We start from the raw sequence: 19,543 nt of genomic DNA, 5'->3' as shown, positions 1-19,543 counted from the left end.
CCGTTTACATTGACTCCATACCTAGTCCAATCCAGCGTTTTGAAAACGTCTTCCAACGCGTTGGTGAACAGTTTCGGGGATATTACATCCCCCTGTCTTACCCCTCTGCGCAATTGGATCGCCTTCGTCTTACAGTCCTGGATGTGGACAGTCATTGTAGCGGCGTTGTACAGACATCTCAGTACCTCGATATATCTCCAATCGATATGACATCTCTGCAATGAGTCGAGCACTGCCCAGGTTTCGATGGAGTCGAAGGCTTTCTCGTAGTCCACAAATGCCATACACAGCGGCTGATTGTACTCTTCGGTCTTCTGCTCAATCTGCCGAAGAGTATGGATGTGGTCCACGGTGATGTAGCCTGATCGAAAGCCGGCTTGCTCTGGGGGCTGGAACTCGTCAAGTCGTCTGGCGAGACGGTTCGTGACGACTCTTGAGAACAGCTTATACACGTGACTCAGGAGGGAGATTGGTCTGTAGTCTTTCAAGAGGGTTTTATCACCTTTCTTGAAAAACAGTACCACCTCACTCCCGCTCCACGTTTCCGGGGTCTTGCCATGTTGGATGACGGAATTAAAGAGGCTTGCTAGCTCTTTCAGGACCGGAGTCCCGCCTGCCTTAAGCAACTCTGTTGTGATTCCGTCATCTCCCGGAGATTTGTTGTTTTTAAGCTGTTCTAGAGCCGCCCTAATCTCTCCTTGGTCAACGACCGGGAGCTCCTCGGAGTAATGGCGCATAAGAGGGGCGCGCTGGTCATCAATACTGATTCCCATGGGTTTATCCGATCTTGAAGAGAACAACTGCCCATAAAACCTCTCTACTTCTCCGATAATCTCAGGCCTAGAGGTAACGACCCCACCATTTTCAGTTTTAAGTTTTGTCAGACGCGGCCTCCCAAACTTGCGAGCGAACACTTTCGATCCCCGATTTTGCTCAATCGCAGCCTTGATGGCACGGGTATTGGAGCGTCGGAGATCGCGTCGCGTCAGCGTTTTTATTGTTCGGTTTAAGGCCTTATCTGACAAAAACGATGGTAGTTCTCGTCGTTTTCTCATGAGCTCGAGTGTCTCAGCAGAGAGTTTTGGTGCGTTGTCTCTTCTCTGTGGCGGAAAACACTTGCGGGATGTGTTTTGCAGTATTTTGACCAGCGTGTCGGTTCTCTCATCAATGCTGCTTATGGTTTCCAACGCGGTGAATTGATTTTGAAGTTCCATTTGGAACTTTTCGGAGCCTTGAGCAGCTTGGAGCATGGTAGGTCGGAGAGTAGACCTCATCATTCTCGATCTTTCGGCTTTTAAGTTGATATTTAGAGTGCCTCGAACCAAGCGGTGATCACTTCCGGTATTAAACCTGTTGATCACTGAAACATCTCTAAATATGTGCCTTTTATTCGAGATGATAAAGTCTATCTCGTTCCTTGTCACGTTATCGGGGCTTCGCCAGGTCCACCTCCTCTGAGGCTTCTTTTGAAAGAAAGAATTCATCAAAAAAAGCCCCTGCGCTTCGAGAAAGTTTACCAGCATTTGCCCCCTGTGATTTCTGCAGCCCAAGCCGTAAGGTCCGACTTTCGATTCACCGCTATCTTGTACTCCCACTTTAGCATTAAAGTCTCCCATAACAACATTGTAGTGGGCCCTCGAGGTGTCGTTGAGGGCCTTTGCGATGTCCTCGTACATCGCTTCGACCACATCATCAGAGTATGTCGAAGTTGGCGCATATACCTGTACAACCTTCAGGGAGTACCTGTCGGAAAGTTTTAGGACAAGGTACGCTACCCGGTTCGACACACTACTGATTTCCACAATGCTGCTAATGAGATCCTTTTTGACTAGAAAACCGACACCACCCTGGGAGAGGTTATCACCTTCGCGGAAGTAGAGTAAGTTACCGGACTCTAGAGTTATCGTGTCCTCCCCCTGTCTACGGACTTCAGATAACCCCAGTATATGCCAGTTTATATGACTTAACTCTACTTCTAATTCGGCGAGGTGATGGTCCAGCCTCATCGAGCGTCCATTATACGTTGCCATTTTCAGTCGTTTTATACGGTAGCCTGCCGTGAACCGGTGATTCTTAGCACCCCCTGCCCTGCCGATACCGCGACCGCTACCTTGGTCGGGCCTAGCGGGCTTGCCGGTAACTGGGGGCCTTTTTTTGGGCGCATCTGCCATTTAGGGAGGTGGTTTGCCCATACTCGCCGCGCTGGGCAGGCGTGTTGGCGAGCGCAGTAGGGGGTAAGATGTTTATGGGAGGGGGGACGCTGCTGCCCATCCCCCCTTTTCCCCGTCCCTCAGTCGCCTCTTACGACACCCACGGGATGAGATTGGGGGAGTACTATTCTAAGCCGGTACTCCACGGCGTTTCCATAATTATAAATTTTTGGTTAATATTGTCGTTTATAGCTTTGGTAATATTTTCTTGCATGTTTTTTATTTCCAGTTTTTGATTATTTAGATCGTTTAGAATCTCTTTTAGAATTTTCATAACATGTCTTGGTATTTGTGGTGTCCTCTAGCGGTGAATGTTTGTACCACAATCTACGTAATTTAAAGATGTTTCTTGGCGCTGGCGGAAAAGAAATACAGAAATAAGGAAAACAACAAAAATGATAGATGCCTTAGAATATTCTCAAAAACAAAAATGGAATTGGGCGGGTAATATTGCACACATAGACAAGGAAAAATGGACACCAAGGGTAACTACCTGGCAAGGACCAACAAATAAAAGATTAAAAGGTAGACCAAAGGAAAAATGGATTGATGAAATGAAAAGAAAAGCTGTTGAAAACTGGATCACCAAAGCAAAAGACAGACAGAGGGGTCTATAATGATTTATGATTTTAAAAATGAATTTTGATTCTTTTAATTTTGATTCTTTTTAATTTATTTATCATTTAAAATTCATATACATTTAAATTATTTATTACGATTGGAATTTAAATTTAATGATTATTAATAGTATTTTTTTTTATATAGAATAGGAAAGCGGACGAGCATATGGACCACCTGATGGTAAGTGGTCACCAACGCCCTTAGACATTGGCGTTGTAAGAAATGTCAACCATCGCTTACATATCCAATGCGCCACCAAGCTTGGGAACTAAGATTTTATGTCCCTTGTGCCTATTATTTAATTACACTGGCTCACTCACCCTTCAAACCGGAACACAACAATACCAAGTACTGCTGTTTTGCGGTAGAATATCTGATGAGTGGGTGGTACCTACCCAGACGAGCTAGCACAAAGCCCTACCACCAGTTAATGCATGCACATATTATGTAATAATGAATCATATGATATACTTGTTTAATATATTATTCATTATGGAAATAAAGAGGCTATAATAATAATGTCGGAATATATTAAAAAAAAAACCCGTCACAGAAGAGGAATATTACTTTTGGCGGGAAGTTTGATTGCTTCGAGCATACAAACGTTATTAATGGCTATTTGTCGTTTTAGTTGGTTTTTGTTAGCCTTTACACTAATTAATGGTTTTATTGTTTGTTATTTACTTATTATTAATTACAGTCATATACTTATTTCCGTATTATTTTTAAAAACGTCATATTTACTTCTGGTCTGTAAGACTGGTTTACATAAGTTGAAAGATTTTGTTGACAATTAACAGCTCAAATTAAAAAAGCTTGTTACCAAGTTATATTATAAAAGTCCAATCTATGAATTTAAGTACAAATAGACTATCGACGACTATCTAAAATGTATCTATAATGTAAAACATATATTATAAAACATTCTGTAATATTATTAATATTAAACTATTTTGTGTGATTTTTATAGTTCGTTTTACATTTTTGTATCATTTTCTGTAAAACACTGAAAGGAGGTCGAATAATAAATGTTAATTATCATTAGTTTAGTTTTCTGTCCATATTGTTATTCGTATTTTAAGCTTTTTTATGCAAAATAGACAGACTGACAAATGGGTAGGGACGGTAAGTGGTCAACACCGCCCATGGACAGTGGCGCTGCAAGAATTATTAACCATCCCAGTATTACATCTATAATGCACCACCAACCTTGAGAACTAAGATGATAAGTACCTTGTACCTGTAGCTTCATTAACTCGCTCGCGTATTGCCGCTTGGCGGTGAAATGTAGCATCAGTGGGTAGTACCTACTTAATGTTGCACAAAGCCCTACCGCCAAGTAAAGCTACTAAATATTATATTTTAAACTCTTTAAAAAATATCAGACGCAATAATACAATTGTAGGTACTTTAATATTAATTATGTACCCACAAGTACATATTACATATCTACAATAAGTCGCATACAAATTTCATACTATTTTCTTACTATTGATTAACCTTTGGTATGATACTAGCTAGCTAAATGCCGAGATGGGCGAGTGGTAAGAACGCGTGAATTTTAACCGATGATCGTGGGTTCAAACCCAGGCAAGCACCACTGAATTACCATATGCTTAATTTGTGATTACAATTCATCTCGTGCTTCATGGTGAAGGAAAATATCGTGAGGAAACCTGCATGTGCCTAATTTCAATAAAATTCTGCCACATGTGTATTCCACCAACCCGCAATTGGAGCAGCGTGGTGGAATAAGCTCCAAAACCTTCCTCCTTAAAAAGGGAGAGGAGGCCTTAGTTCAGATATTCACAGGCTGTTACTTATATTATATTATATATGATACTAGCTTGTCCTGATTTTGCACTGGTGAAATTATTCTCGTAGTTTTATTGCACTATATTTTAAATAATTCTATACAATTTTTATTATTATGTAATAAGTATCGGGATTTGATGCTTACCTTACGGCTCATTGGCCTTTTTAATCTAATAAACTTATTAAAATATAACTAAACTATTACTAATATACAGAACGCTAACTTGACACGATCGTCGATCATTTTTATTGCCAGAAAACGCTTAAAATTAATATATTATTAATGTTGTCGCGTCACATGTAATATGAATTAAAGTAACTAAAGATTTTTCTAATTTTTTTAACTTAAAATCGGTAACGTTTTTTAATATACAGGATAAAGATATTTTTATTAACATTCTTTAAAATATGCATTCAGTTTTTATGTTATTAATTAAGGATTCACTGGATAATTTCACTGAAATTCTGCCGTATATGCATTCACCAACCCGCATTATAGCAGCGTGGTGGAATAAGGTCCAAACCTTCTTCTCAATCAGAAGCCCAGCCGTGGAACATTCACAGGCTGTTACTTTTGTTTACTTTTACTTTAACTAAAAAATGTTCGTCCTAGAACTATGATCTAAAACAATACACAAGTTCAATCGGAGTTATCAATCGGATCAGCATTTTTATTAATGTATCAGAAAACAAACAAACAAAAAAATGTCACTATTTAGGATATTATTTTACCACCGACCTTGTTTTCCATCGCTTCCGTTCACATTTGTCTGTGGTCATTGAACTCCTATTTAATATTTACAATATTTAAAGGTCGGCTCAGACCTGAGTTATAAATCTGTTAACGTCTTACTTAAGTCCACACGAGCACTTTTTACTCTCTTGTAAAAAATGTATGGTTTAAAGTACTGTTTGGTGACCCTTAATGGCATGTGCAATAAAAAGAGAGGACCTGTAGTAAAAATCCTTAACTGTATAACTGTCATACTGTTAAATGTCTCCTCTGTCTTCTAAGGAGAGCGTTTGGAGGTTATTCCACCGCACTGCTCAAGTTCTCTTGGATGCACATACCACACAAGCTGGTTTTCCTTTACGAGCACGAGATCAATTATAAACACAAATAAAAGAAGTGAAAACCGATTCATCATTCCTTAATTTCAACTCGCGCTCTTTGTTTAATCAGCCTATCTGTTCTATCGACATCCGCAAAGGCATTCGCTGTCATTATAAAAACTCTTATCTACTTAATACTCATTATTCATACGTGTAATGAGTATTTGTGTCGACATTAACTAAAGTCACGCTTTAAAATAGGCTTTAAATAACAATGACCTCCAGCAACCCAACGAGACCTTTTCGTTTTGAAAATCATACTTTCAATTATTCTCGTATTTTTTATTTAACCTACTCGGTAGGACCTTTTTTATTTAATCTGTGGAAAAGAATAACTGCTGCATTATATGTTTACCAGTTTCAACATTCCGAACCAGTTGTATCTTTAAATATAATTTAATCATAATATTATAATGATTTAAAAGTTCTTGTAAGAGGTAGGTGCAGAGTTTACTTGATAATTTAAATTGTTTTAAATAAATAAGTAAATAAATCGGTAAAATTATTTATCAGCAAGTGTTTCAATTGAATGATAAAAATTGACACGTAAGAAAAGATAAAGATAACATTTAAAATAGGTAGACAGACTGGCAAATAAGCCGCGGACGATTGCGCGAGCGTACCGCAGCCTCGTCATTTGCAGAGAGAAGGAACACCGTGGTGGTTTTTTCGGTAGGAGTCCGACATAACCCTCCATCATCTCCGAGATAGAGGGTACCGATGAGGATTTACCCACGGAAAAAAGCCTGGCAAATGAGCCATTTGAGAGTCGGTTAGCGCATCCACCCATAAACATTGGCATTGTTTGTAGCAATGTTAATCATGCCTTACATGCCACTAAATCCGCCATCCGCCACTAACCTCGAGAACTAAGATATTTTGTCCCTACGTGACCAGTCAGACAGGCTCTCTTAATTTAAACAAGAACAAAACAATACAAAGTATTGCTGGGTAAAATATATGATGAGTGGCATACAGACGGTCTTGCACAAGGCCCTATGTTGTAGTTGTACGTACATTGTCTATTTCTCCTGACATTTCTAACCTTAATCTCCTTTGCCGCAACTCTGTTTTTTTTTAAACTTAACCAAGTGTAGAAACCATTTTATTATGTACTTAAGTTCTTACTAAAGCGGCAATTGCTTATTTACCGAAACATTGAAGCTGTTTTTTTAGATATATTTTAAGAAAAAGCCTACTTAATAAATTAAATTTTGATTAATTTTAATTATTTACCGGAAATCGTAAATAACTTATTACTTTATTTACTGTCACTGAGTTTTAATGAAACTATTCAGCTAGTCGCGCTGTCATCTCATATTTTCATATGTGTGTGTTGTGTGTATGTTTGTGATCTTTGAATGTATAAATTACTTTCTGTTGCGTCATCACGCGGGCTTCCTTATCGGTTTTCCGGTATTCACTTGAAACTGTTTAAGAAAAGGGCGCGCTTTTGAGAGCCTGCATTTACGTAAAATTATTAACATTTTTATATTAACAATTATTATAACAATTTTTATTTGTTGTAGAATAAAGTAGGTGGTATAGGTTTTATCACTGATTGTAGAAAGGCAGGGAAACAAATGAACATATAAGTGAATGAAGATGTTATGTCGCGTTTTTAATTCTTTTTAATTGTTACCTCAAAAAAAAATTAAGTCACTATAGACATCACGGTAGTTGTAGTATAGTATTCTTTATATCTCGTACGTGATACATGAGTTTAATTGTATATAATATATCATGTACAACTTGTATAAATGACGGATCAAAAGTGTTTGCAAGAGCAAACTTGGAGAAAGTATATTGGAGATTTAGATTTAAGATTATATATATGATTTAGATAAGAAGTATAAACCATATCCCAAATCGTCACTGCGTCAAATAAGCTGTTAAGTTAAAATGTCGAAGTAATGTGAACTATCATGGATACCTTGACTCTGAAATAAGTTTTATTTGAATACCATATTCCAATCCAGGAAAGAGTAAAGATAAACAAACCTTAGATCTACACATTCCATGCGTTTTACTAATAAGTAAGCGTTTACGTAGCTTAGCGAACTTTACATCAGTATTTACAACTATTTACATTCGTTACGTCACGAGTTTCAGCGAGTGGTAATAATGGCGAGGTTATATACAGTAAGTGCCGGCTGCGGCGACAGTTCGAGAGCGCGGCCCGCGCGGCTGAGTACGATGTGGCGAGTTATTGTGTCCTTAATGGTGGGAACCGCGGCGGCGAGGGAGTTCACTGGTACGGTAGCAAGCACGACCAACATTTAATATAACAGGGTAGTATGTTAAGTGACATTCTTAGAACTTAAAGCTATATCATGTTAAGTGATCACAGTGATTATATATTTAGTTAGACTTGATTATTGGCTTAATAATAACAATTAGTTTCTTATAGTGTTTGGAGTGACAGTCGGTCCTGAGGGTTGAGGTTTTGTACCATATTATTATTATTATTATTATATAAACATCGTGTCAAGCGTTTTCTCTGTCGTAGTCATCTGTTTTTTGTGTATTATTATTCTTTTAAAACGGCAGAACCACTTCCACCTCCGGCTCCGTTGTGTTTTACTGCGTTTTACCTTTGAATTTTATAATTATTATTTTCAATGTCGTTTATCAGTTTCTGATATACCGATCGTGTTCTGCGGTGAGTCACGAGTCCAAGCTCGTACAGAATAGTTACTGTTTCTTTGGCTTATCAGGTGAAATTTCCTTTTCAGTTTCTTATTCGTAGTTTTGATTTGACCACCAAGAGTAAACGGAATTCTTCTACTTTTGATAATCTACTTTTAATATTTTGGTTTATTTGTAAAAATTTAAAGTCATTTGTCAGTCGCCTTCAAGAAATCTTTGACACCGACTATAGTCAGGGTCGACGTTAAAAACAAATGTCAAAGCGAAACTTTCGTTAAGGAGGTACGTGATGATTATGTTTCCAACCATCGACAACAAATGACTACGAATGGATATCGTTTACGGCAAAGTTTAAGAAAAAGTAACCTCTATCACTTGCTAAGTTTACTTTAAGTGAATATACTACTGTTGGGCTAAGGCCTCCTCTGAAGCTTATTCTACCACGCTGCTCCAATGCGGGTTGGTGGAATATACATGTGGCAGAATTTCAGTGAAATTAGACACATGCAATTATAAACACAAATTAAGCACATGAAAATTTAGTGGTGCTTGCCCAGCCCACGATCATTGGTTAAGATTCACGCAAGGCCATCATGGCTTTTGTTGTATATATAATATTTCGAAATTAATTATCTTTAAAACATTTTTATTTATGACATGTCATGTCAAAAAATAGCATAAAATTATCTATTATATAAAAAACATTCAATATATTTTTAATAAAAAGCCTTGCAAGTGATCAACGTCGCCAGCAATTTTAGTTAAAAGCTTGATAATATTTATTTTCAGAAGATGACCACCACAAGCTGCCGCGACTCTACCATCTCGACAACTATGAGCGTTGTCTCTCTCAGCCGGAGGGGCTCTACTGCTTGGGCACGTTCCGCCTATCTGCTAATAAGCCTAATGCCGCTTACAATTTCCTAAAAGTAAGTATTAATTCTATAATAGTTCCCTGAACAAGTCGGAACCATCCATCTGCTATAAGGAGTACCTATATATTAAATAGTATCGTCTTAAAAGGCGTTCATCCAAAACCAAATGCTTATGTGTCGGGTCGACCTTTATTCTACAGAACGAGCAATTGGGCCACCAGATAGTAAAAGCTCACCAGTCATCACCGACTATAGACATTGTCGCCGTAAGAAATATTAACCATTCCTTATAAAAGATTACAGTTCTTTTACATAGTAAGAACCCGAACTATGTAATCTATGTAACTATAATTGTATACGTTATCGACAGGATTATTCATCCGTACCGCGACATTTTGACCGCACTCTACTACACCGCGGCTACTGCCTTAGCACGCGCTGCCCGTCCAGTGAGCGTAACGCTACGTCGCGCTTCGAGCGATGCGTGGAGCAGAACGCACTGGTGCCCGGTCTGAGCGCGGCTCTACAGAGTTATACTTGCACTACCCCAGACGACTTGCGAGTCCCACGCACCATTAACATCCCGCAACGCGCTTTCCTCGCGGTAGTTTGCGTAATACTTTTTCTAAATGCAGTTGGAACTTTGTACGATTATGCTGCTCGGGGTAAAGGCAGTAAGTTATATTTCAAATTTTGAATAAGATTGATCTTGAATTAAGAAAACTACAGTTACATTTTTTACCAGAAAACAAACTGTTACTGGCGTGGTCGGTGCGCGCAAACTGGAACCGACTCATCGCTACACACGAAAACGGCGACCCGAGACTGTCAGCCCTAGCCCCGGTGCAGGGCATCAGGTATAACAAATTTTATTTCGACACCCCAATATGTAAGGGCCTATTTATACGAAAACTGGTTTGATTACTCTGATACTGATATTTGCCATAAAGTCGTTTACTAATAGAAGTTGTACCCAGTACAATAAAATGGTTATAAATATTGATATATTTCATCTTAAGAATATTTTAAAGAAGTAGCTGTTATTATTTGTTTTGTGTTTTCTTTCTTTTAATATAATATGTCCTCATTTATTATTTCGAACTTTGTTGGTTAAGTTTCGTTAATATTTCTTACTATTATTTGATATGTATGTACATATTGTTTGCAAAACAAAATGAAAAAATAATAATAAATACTGATTGCATGGTACTACAGCGAACTATTCGATATACCTGTTAGGCTATCAGAATGGAGGGCCGCATAGGCGGGCCGTCCATAAGAGCGTCACACGTCAGGTGGCATGCGCAAGCGATGTCGTGGCGTTCCTTGTTAAGACGGATAGGGTACCGCTGGTTTTTTAGTGGGCATTCTGATGTTTGAGGCGTCTTGGACACCGGCGAGCTCCACATACTTCCCTACTGTCCCCGTGGGGAAAATGCATTTTTGTAGCGTGAAAAAAAGGATCATTATCATAATATTTTATTTTCATCAAATTAAACACAAAATGCATAAATATTTCCCTTAATATCTAGTCACTAAAAGTTTACGTGGCCTAACGTAACATTTTTGAATATTGTAGGGTGCTCTTGTTGGCGCTGGTGATGATGACACACGCTTCAGAGATACTTCATAAGGTCTACATTTACAACCCGGAGTTCTTCGAACAGGTAAGCTTAGTAAATAAATCTTGGTTATTTTAAAATGCGTTTTCACGCCTTAATGGCTTAATAAATTCTGATAAATTTTAGTATTTAGACAGCTTGAACTTGAAAACCGACACAGGATACTTATAAGAAGTTGAATCAACTTTTAAGAAAATAGGAAATAGAAAATCTGTTTTAATATTAAAACAGTTTTCATATTGGAAAATAGTATGAGATTTCTCGAGACTGTTGAGTTTGTCTTGTGATTGCCCGTCGCAACTGAAAACAGGTTAGGGGGATACTATACCCAATGAAAACTTAGTATTTTTTTTGGCTCAACCGTAACCGTATAAATTAGCCACAAGATCAATGAGACAGGTGCAGATAAAAAATGCTTAAATATATGTTAAAAGGTTTTCTTAAAGTGTGTTTACTTCTAGGTACTTCTATACCCTGCCACCATGCTGGTAAGGAACGGATCGTCTTTAGTGCAAGCGTTCTTCGTGATCTCCAACTTTCTATTCGCCTACAGTCTGTTATTATATTCCAAGCAGAGACAGCTCAATCTCTCTCAGCTTCCGTTGTGTATCATGTACAGATTAGCTAGGTGAGAACCAACGTCAATGTATAATTAATACCACTATATAATATCACGATATGAAAAGTGTATTTTTTTTCTCTTATTGATAGGACTTCGTGTAAATCCGTCTTGGTAGGTACCACTCACTCATCATATATTCTTCAATCAACCAACAATATCTTATACTTTTATGTTTCGGTTTGAAGATGAGCCAGTGGAACTGCAGGAATAAGGATAGGAATAACGTCTTAGTTGCCAACATTTTAGGTTGGTTGTGTAGCGACAAAGTAAGGGATGGTTAATATTTCTAACAGCACCATTGTCTATTAATTAACCAGCAGCCAGCTCATTTGTCAGTTTGCTTTCCTATTCCTGTCCTATTTTATTTAATTAAAGTAAAAAACAACGTATGTGTTATGTCAAAATTTCTTAGCTAGCGTTCACACAAAACGCTAAGTCACCCGCCGACTGTAAGCAGGCTCACTTTCAGCCTTAATGTGAACGTAAAGACAAACTGCTTTTTTCGAACACTCGCTTACTGTTCAATATAAAAATGGATATTAAATATCGATTAAATACCATCTCCGATCAGTCCCGGATTTTCCATATAACCACTGATTAATGAAATAACAGACTCAATAATACCGAGGGGCCCGCTGCCCGCGGCCCGAGTTGTACCCATCCAAGTCGATATTCTATCTAAGCGAGAGATGCACGCGATTATTCTTTAAGCCAGGTTGAGAATTAATCCAGCCTTGTCCGTGATGATTGATACATACATCAGTATATAATAAACTGATTAAATCTTTCAAACTGTCACACTATATGGGATACATATTTTTAACAATAAGTTGTATAATTTAAAATAAAATTTGAACGAAATGTCAGGTTAACACCAGTTCACTTGCTGGTGGTCGGGTTCGCGGCGACGTGGTGGCAGCACAGCGGCGACGGGCCGCAGTGGGCCGCCACTGTGGGCGCGGAGGCCAAAGTATGCAGCAAGAAGTTCTGGACCCACGCCCTCTATCTACATAACTTCTTCTATCCAGAAGAGCATTGCCTGTTACAGACATGGTGAGAGAATTTATTTGAAAAAGTTTTTGTTTCATTAATTCACATGCTGGTAGGGCTGTGTGCAAACCCACCTAGGTAGGATGTGTTCCGGATTAAAGGTTGAGTAAGCTAGTTTAACAGTGCACAAGAGACATAACATCTTAGTTCCCAAGACTGTGGCGCGCTGGTGGCGCATAGACGATTTATAGTTAATATTTCTTATAGCGCCAATATCTTTGGGCGGTGATGACCTTTTATTTGCCAGTTTTCCTATGCCTTATAATAAAATGAAAATAATAGTTGTTTTTGTTTATTTTTTCTGTATCCTGCTATAATTCAAGGAATATCTTAATAAATTTAACGACGTTTTTATATGTAAAAATGTTCAGTTTCTATCTTTTAATGGAGATCCTTACACATGTAAGCAGCAGCCACAATACAGAAATGTTATTTAACCGGGTCTGTCCCACGCATTTGTTTAGGTTTTTGGCTGTCGACATGCAACTGTTTATAGTGGCGTCAGTATTGATGCTATACCTGCAGCAGAAGAAGAAGAATCCAGTGCCTGTTCTGACGCTGCTCTTTTTCCTGGCCTGTTTGCTGAACGCTGCACTAGCGTACATTAACGAGTGGAAGTCGCTCTTATACATCATGGTGCCTGAGTAAGTGTGATATACTTGGCACGTACGTAGGATAGAATTTAATATAATTTGTCATAATTATATGATTACGGACCGATTCCAAAGTGATTTTTAAGAGTTCAGTCGGTAATATGAGCAATATTAATACGTTTACACCAAACTAAGACCCGTACGAACATTGTTAAAAAAATAAAATTGAATATCTCTGTTTCACATGTTACACTTAATTAATCTAAACAAACAATTATTTGACGGTTGAATTTAACTGTTGTTGTGGTCCGGGGACGTTGTTACAACGATACATAAAGAATAGCTGTAACTTATTTCTCTTCTCTTACCTCTTCATTCAAGTAATATTTTATAGCTTTACGAGAGGTCTCAGAATGTTATCGGCTGAGCACTGGTTGCATTTCCGCATCATTTTCGATTATGACCACCACTTCGGTTATTAAGTCTAATCGTGAAATGTTGCAAATATAAAATTGTAGTTAAACTAAAATTAAAATTCCACAGAACGATCAAAATGGCCTAGGGGTTAAAAAACATGATACTAAATCGAAAGTTACGGGTTAAAACTCCGAATAAACATCGCTAAATTTTCCTGTATACGTCAGATGAAAAACCTTCCACATGTACTTAACAACCCGCACTGGTGCGGCTTAGTAGAATGTGTTCTAGATCCTAGACCTAGACTCTTTTCCTTCTCCTAAAAAGGAAAGGAGGCCTTAGTCCACCAGTGGGCCGTTAAAATGGAACATTACACAGCTTTTGTAGTTTCATAAATAAAAGAAAATAATATCAATATTTACAGTAATATCCTGGGACATTTTTCACACACGGCCATCTGCTCCCAAATATACAGACAACTGATATATTACATATACTATTTTTCTTTTGTAAATGCATACTTATATAGATAATTAAAAAAATATTGAATTATTTCAGAAACGTGCGCAACACTTTCCGAGGTGTCCCGTCTTTCAATCAGTTCTACATCGCGCCGTGGGGCAGTCTGCCGGCGTGCTTCATGGGCCTGCTCACCGCGCAGATACACTTCAATATGCAGGAACAAGGTTACAAGATATCCAAACACAGGGTGAGCGCAGGCATCAATCAATTAATATATAGAGAGAGAGAGAGGCGGGAGAATCTTGTCATTGAACTCGATAGGACGTTAGAGCTCATCGCCAAATGGGGCTCTGATAATCTTGTTGAGTTTAATGTCAAGAAAACACAGGTATGCGCTCTCACGGCGAAAAAGTCAACATTTTCCCCTCTTCCCTCCCTCTGTGGTACTCCGCTGGTGATGCAAAGCAAAATCGCCATGCTGGGGATTGACGTTCGCTGCGACCTTAGTCCAAGGGATTACATTGAGGCTGTTATAAAAACAGCTTCACGGAAACTCGGAGTTCTGAACAAGGTGCGGCGCTTTTTCACGCCACAACAACTGTGCCTGCTGTACAAAGCACAGGTACGGTCTTGCGTGGAATATTGCTCGCACCTTTGGGATGGCTCCGCCAAGTACCTACTTGAGGCCTTGGACCGGTTGTAGCGACGTGCCGTACGCATTATTGGCGACGTAAAGGTCACAAACACCCTTGAACCTTTACAATTGCGTCGTGAGATAGCAGCACTGAGCGCTTTCTATCGACTGTATCACGGCGAGTGCTCTGAGGAATTATTCTCTCTAATTCCTGCTTCCCCCTTCCTTCTTAAGTCCACGCGAGCTGGTTCTCGATGTCACCGCCTAACTGTGACATCAATTCCATCGCGAACAAAGAAATTTGGCAACTCCTTTCTTTGTCGCACTTCAAAAAAATGGAATTCCTTACCAGCTCACGTGTTCCCCTCCTCTTACAACCCGGGTTCCTTCAAACGAGGCGTGAAGAGGCATCTTGCGGGCCGGCAAGGCGAAGGCGGCTAGTCATTTGCCCTCCCGGCGAATATAAAAAAAAAAAAAAAAAAAAAAAAAAAAAAATAGATAATCACTTATACTCGTCACAAGCTTACATAACACGTTACACTAGTGATGTGTCTGTGTGCTCCCTCAATTAAAGGAAACTAGATATGTATCTAGAGTAATGTGTAATGTAAGCTTGTAATATGTATTACTTGTTGAAGATCCTAATAATCGGCTTAAATGAAATAGAATTTTGTAGTTGCAGCTCTAAAGTTTATTATTAACCTCCACGAAACCCAGGCGATGCTTACCGAATTGAACTAGGGACATTGGATTAAAATTTACGTAATCTATCTCCTGCATATATCTATTACGTTAATCTAGGCCAGCAACTCACCTGCAAGCCCTCGGGTGTTGCAGGCGTTCATGGGTAGTGGCAGTCACATTCTATCAAGCAGGAGTCTCATCTAGACTCCTGCTTGTTTGCGCAAGACAATACAATGATATAGCAATAGATTATAACGTTATTACGTTTACATTCATCACTACGCTGTGTCCCGACAGTGGTTCGTGTGGCTGACGCACATGTCCGTCCCGCTGCACGTGGCGTTGATCCTGGCGGGCAACACGATGCTGCAGCACTCGTCCCGCGCCGCCGCCGCGCTCTACGTGGCCGTGGAGCGCCCCGTGTTCGCGGTACTCGGCTCCATCATGCTCCTCGGCGTCGCTAATAACGTGGATAGTGAGTGACAATCACTTTTCTACATTCAACGCGAACAATACAACAAAAGAAATAATAGTAATAAGGTGTGCGTTTACCCGTGTGCGTGAGTAACAAAAAATCATTGAGTGTCTGTCGCGGGGCTCGATAAAATTGTTATACAACGATGCGAAATTCGATAACGAAAGTTATCGATATAAAATTACGTTTCAGATAGTTTCCACCGACTGGCGGCGTGGCGCGGCTGGTCGGCGCTGGGCCGCATGTCGCTGTCGGTGCTGATGCTGCACTGGCTCATTAACATGCGGCTGGCGGGCGCGCGGCGCACGCTCTCGGAAGTCAACATATTTAGCATCGTTAGTTCATATAATGACGTTTAGAGCGTACTTGTCTGCGGCGCGATCTTATACGCTTGAAAGTAACTCGTTCTGAGCATATCTCATATAAACGTACAGAAACCAATTCCATAAATAAATTGGTATGATCTATTAATAAATTATTTTACAGCCTTTCAAAATCACTTTCAAATAATATGAAAAGGATTAAAATAAATGTTGTTGTGTCAGGGCGCGGATCTCCTGTCGACGTGGTGGTGGACGCACGTGGCGGCGCTGCCGCTGACGCTACTTGTGGAGTCGCCCGCGCAGCGCACCCTCACTGCGCTCCTTGTCTAGCGACGAGCCTGTGATATTCACCTCTGTGTTTGTTTAAAACTGAATCCCTAATTGATTCTTGGTAAATAAAATATAATAAACGCTAAGTCATATCGTGATTAAGTTAGAAGCGACTTCATATTAGTGTAAGGTGCAGTTAGTTTAACGTTATTTTGTACAAAGTAACTGTAACACTTGTCTTTCTGTATATAACATTATTTTTACCGTAAACTTTCAAAACTACTATTGGTTTATATTTTTGACCAACCAATGATTAGTGTAGACGTTATTTTTAAGTAGTTATATTATAGATATACACGACATTAATGTATAGCTAAGTTCAATTTCATGTTTATTTATATGTACAGAGTAACTGTCAACTTTTTAAACGGAAAGTAACAGATTATTTTGTATAATATTGTTATTAAATTAAAGGCAAATCTTGCAAAGAGTAATGCAGATCATGCTTGCAGACGGCACAGATTGCACACGCGGCTAGTAACCGCCCAGATTAGAAGACTTGTGCAAACGCATGACTTGCGCATACACGAGCCTTACATTTTCCGCCGTTTTGTGTTCTCATGAGACACACCGTTCATCTCGCTGAGCCCTCTCGTGGGCTCCCTCGGCTTTTTTTCTATGTCTCGATACTCGACCGCAACCGGTGACCCTGTTAAGATCAAAACGTAATACACAATTTAGAAAAATACTACTTTACAACAACTTTCTTTAGGTACTCCTGACGGCACCCCTTCGATCAAAGTTATTTATATACTTTAACTTATAGAAGAGTTATAAATATAATATTATTATTATTATTAATAATGTGTAATTATTATATAATGTCTGTAATACCTAATTTTACAAGAAGTATGTACAACAAAACATCATTTCGCGCCTTAAATAGTTTTTGGGCAATATTGTGTTCGTTTAAATTGTTATTAAAAAACATAATGCTAATAAAACAATAAAACCCTAAAATTATCTGCTTGTCTCATTTTCGTTGATTCCACATAATAAGAAGAGCAGAAAAAAAATATAATTTTACAATTTTGTCTGTGTACGGTATGATCTGCCAACACTTTTGATACTCACAAAAAATATTAGTTTTTCTGCGACTTGTAAGTCAACAGTCAAAATGTATAATTATTAATAAATTGATTACAATTTATCTTTTGTATTTTAGATTAAGATAAAGTGTTAAACTAACTACGAGTATAATTCTTAAAAGAACTTTCACGTGTCATAAATCATTATGGGTCCTTATATTTGGAGTATGTGTGTTTTAAAACTATGCAAGAATATCAGTATAATACAGTACAGTAACAGCCTGTTAATGTTCCACTGCTGGGCTGAGGCCTTCTTTCCCTTTTGAGGAAAAGGTTTGGATCTTATTCCACCACGCTGCTCTAATGCGGGTTGGTAAATTACACATGTGGCAGACTTTCATGAAATTAGACACATGAAGGTTTCCTCACGATGTTTTCCTTTACTGTCCAACACGATATGAATTATTAACACAAATTAAGCACATGAAAATTCAGTGGTGTTTGCTCGGGTTTGAATCCACGAACATCAACTAACAACTACTAGGCCAGGTGCTAGGGCTTTGTGTCAAGCTCTTCTGTGTAGATACCACTCATCAGATATTTTATCGCAAAACAACAGTACCAAGTCCAATTCAATTGTGGTCCGGTTTGAAGAGTGAGTGAGCTAGTGATTAAATTTAAGTAATTACCACCTTCACAGATTTCTGCTTAGCCAAAAGGTTGACTGGTAGAGAATGCCTTTAGATATTAAGTCCGCCTTTTATCCTACTACAAAATGTGGTGGTCAATCAAAGTTTTTAAATAAATGAATAAAATAGATACATATCTATTAAGTTGGATAGGGACCTTCACATAAACAAACAAAACTATCACTTCTTAATATAATTAATTATTGGGAAGATACACCCCAGTGTGCAATCGCCGTAGACTTGACGCAGATCGTCGGTCAAGTTTCATAGAATGACGTTGACGTAATTCCCCACCTTGCACATGGAAGTGTCCTTCAGCGGGCACGCTCACTGACATTGTCTTTACGTCGTCCTTTCAAAACATTACCCTCTCAAGTAAATAACGTCTATAATTCAGCGATTTGATAAGATCTAAAAATGTTTATTTAAAGTTTATTACACCGACATTCTTTATACGGTTTGTGAAGTTTTTGCAAATATCTTTAGCATTCATCAAATATATTATAGTAGCAGTGCTCATAATTATTTAATTCATTTTTGTTTATAATTGATTTTAGAATTATATTTGATAATGTAATGTATATTCGTAAAAAACATAATTATTGTTTTTTATCAAGTCGATATACACCATAAATAACCACAATTGTAATGCGAATGTTGTTATATACAGCGGCGTCATCCGCTTTGACGAACAAACAACTAGAATAAAATAAAATGACCTGTGACAACGACCATTGATCAGTCACCTGAGACGAGGCTGAGGAAGAAAGTGGATAGACACAGAGATATCCCGTTCAGAAATTCTTAATAATGTTTTCATTTCTTTTTTTTCTTCTATCGATAATTTTTTTGATGTTAATTTAGCGGAAGGATTTTATATATCTCGATTGTTGATTTGTGGGTAGTCGGAAATCGATAATCTTGAGCATCGAATCGGTAATGTTCATAGTTTGTCAGTAAAGTAATTTATTTATTGTGTTTTACTTACATTTTGTCTAAAAACTAGATAATTATTTAACTATATAATTGATAAGATAATTTTTGGATTTGATTTGGAAATAATTATATCTTATTCTTGTTTTTTTTTTTTGAAAATATTTTATATTTATATTATACTATTAAAAATACTATTTAAAATATTATATATTAATAAGTAATATTATATATTATACTATTTAAAATAGTTTTTACTAAGAGAGTTAACTTTATTTTAATAAAATCAACCCCGAATCGATACTGTCCCTGAGACGCACAACAAATTCAGGAATTTTAAATTTTAATTCTAAATAAAATTGAATTATGAAATCTATTATAATTTATCCGGACATAAT

The 19,543-nt window shown here is 38.0% G+C and overlaps 1 protein-coding gene across 1 annotated transcript; it reads left to right on the top strand.

The window, feature by feature from the left end:
• Positions 1–7,883: 7,883 nt before the first annotated feature.
• LOC126775699 (nose resistant to fluoxetine protein 6-like) lies at positions 7,884–16,539 on the top strand. Its single transcript, XM_050497763.1, has 13 exons — positions 7,884–8,013; positions 8,608–8,690; positions 9,191–9,337; positions 9,654–9,957; positions 10,029–10,140; positions 10,863–10,950; positions 11,367–11,533; positions 12,395–12,580; positions 13,042–13,221; positions 14,146–14,296; positions 15,665–15,842; positions 16,035–16,177; positions 16,388–16,539. The coding sequence occupies exons 1-13, from the start codon at positions 7,884–7,886 to the stop codon at positions 16,493–16,495; spliced, it is 1,977 nt and encodes a 658-aa protein (XP_050353720.1). The 3' UTR covers positions 16,496–16,539.
• The last annotated feature ends 3,004 nt before the right edge of the window (positions 16,540–19,543 follow it).

Source organism: Nymphalis io, chromosome 18 (genome assembly GCF_905147045.1).
Source record: "Nymphalis io chromosome 18, ilAglIoxx1.1, whole genome shotgun sequence".
In the NCBI taxonomy this organism is placed as follows: Eukaryota; Metazoa; Arthropoda; class Insecta; order Lepidoptera; family Nymphalidae; genus Nymphalis; species Nymphalis io.
The sequence above is the reverse complement of the archived record's forward strand: the minus strand, read 5'-3'. Positions and strand labels throughout refer to the sequence as shown.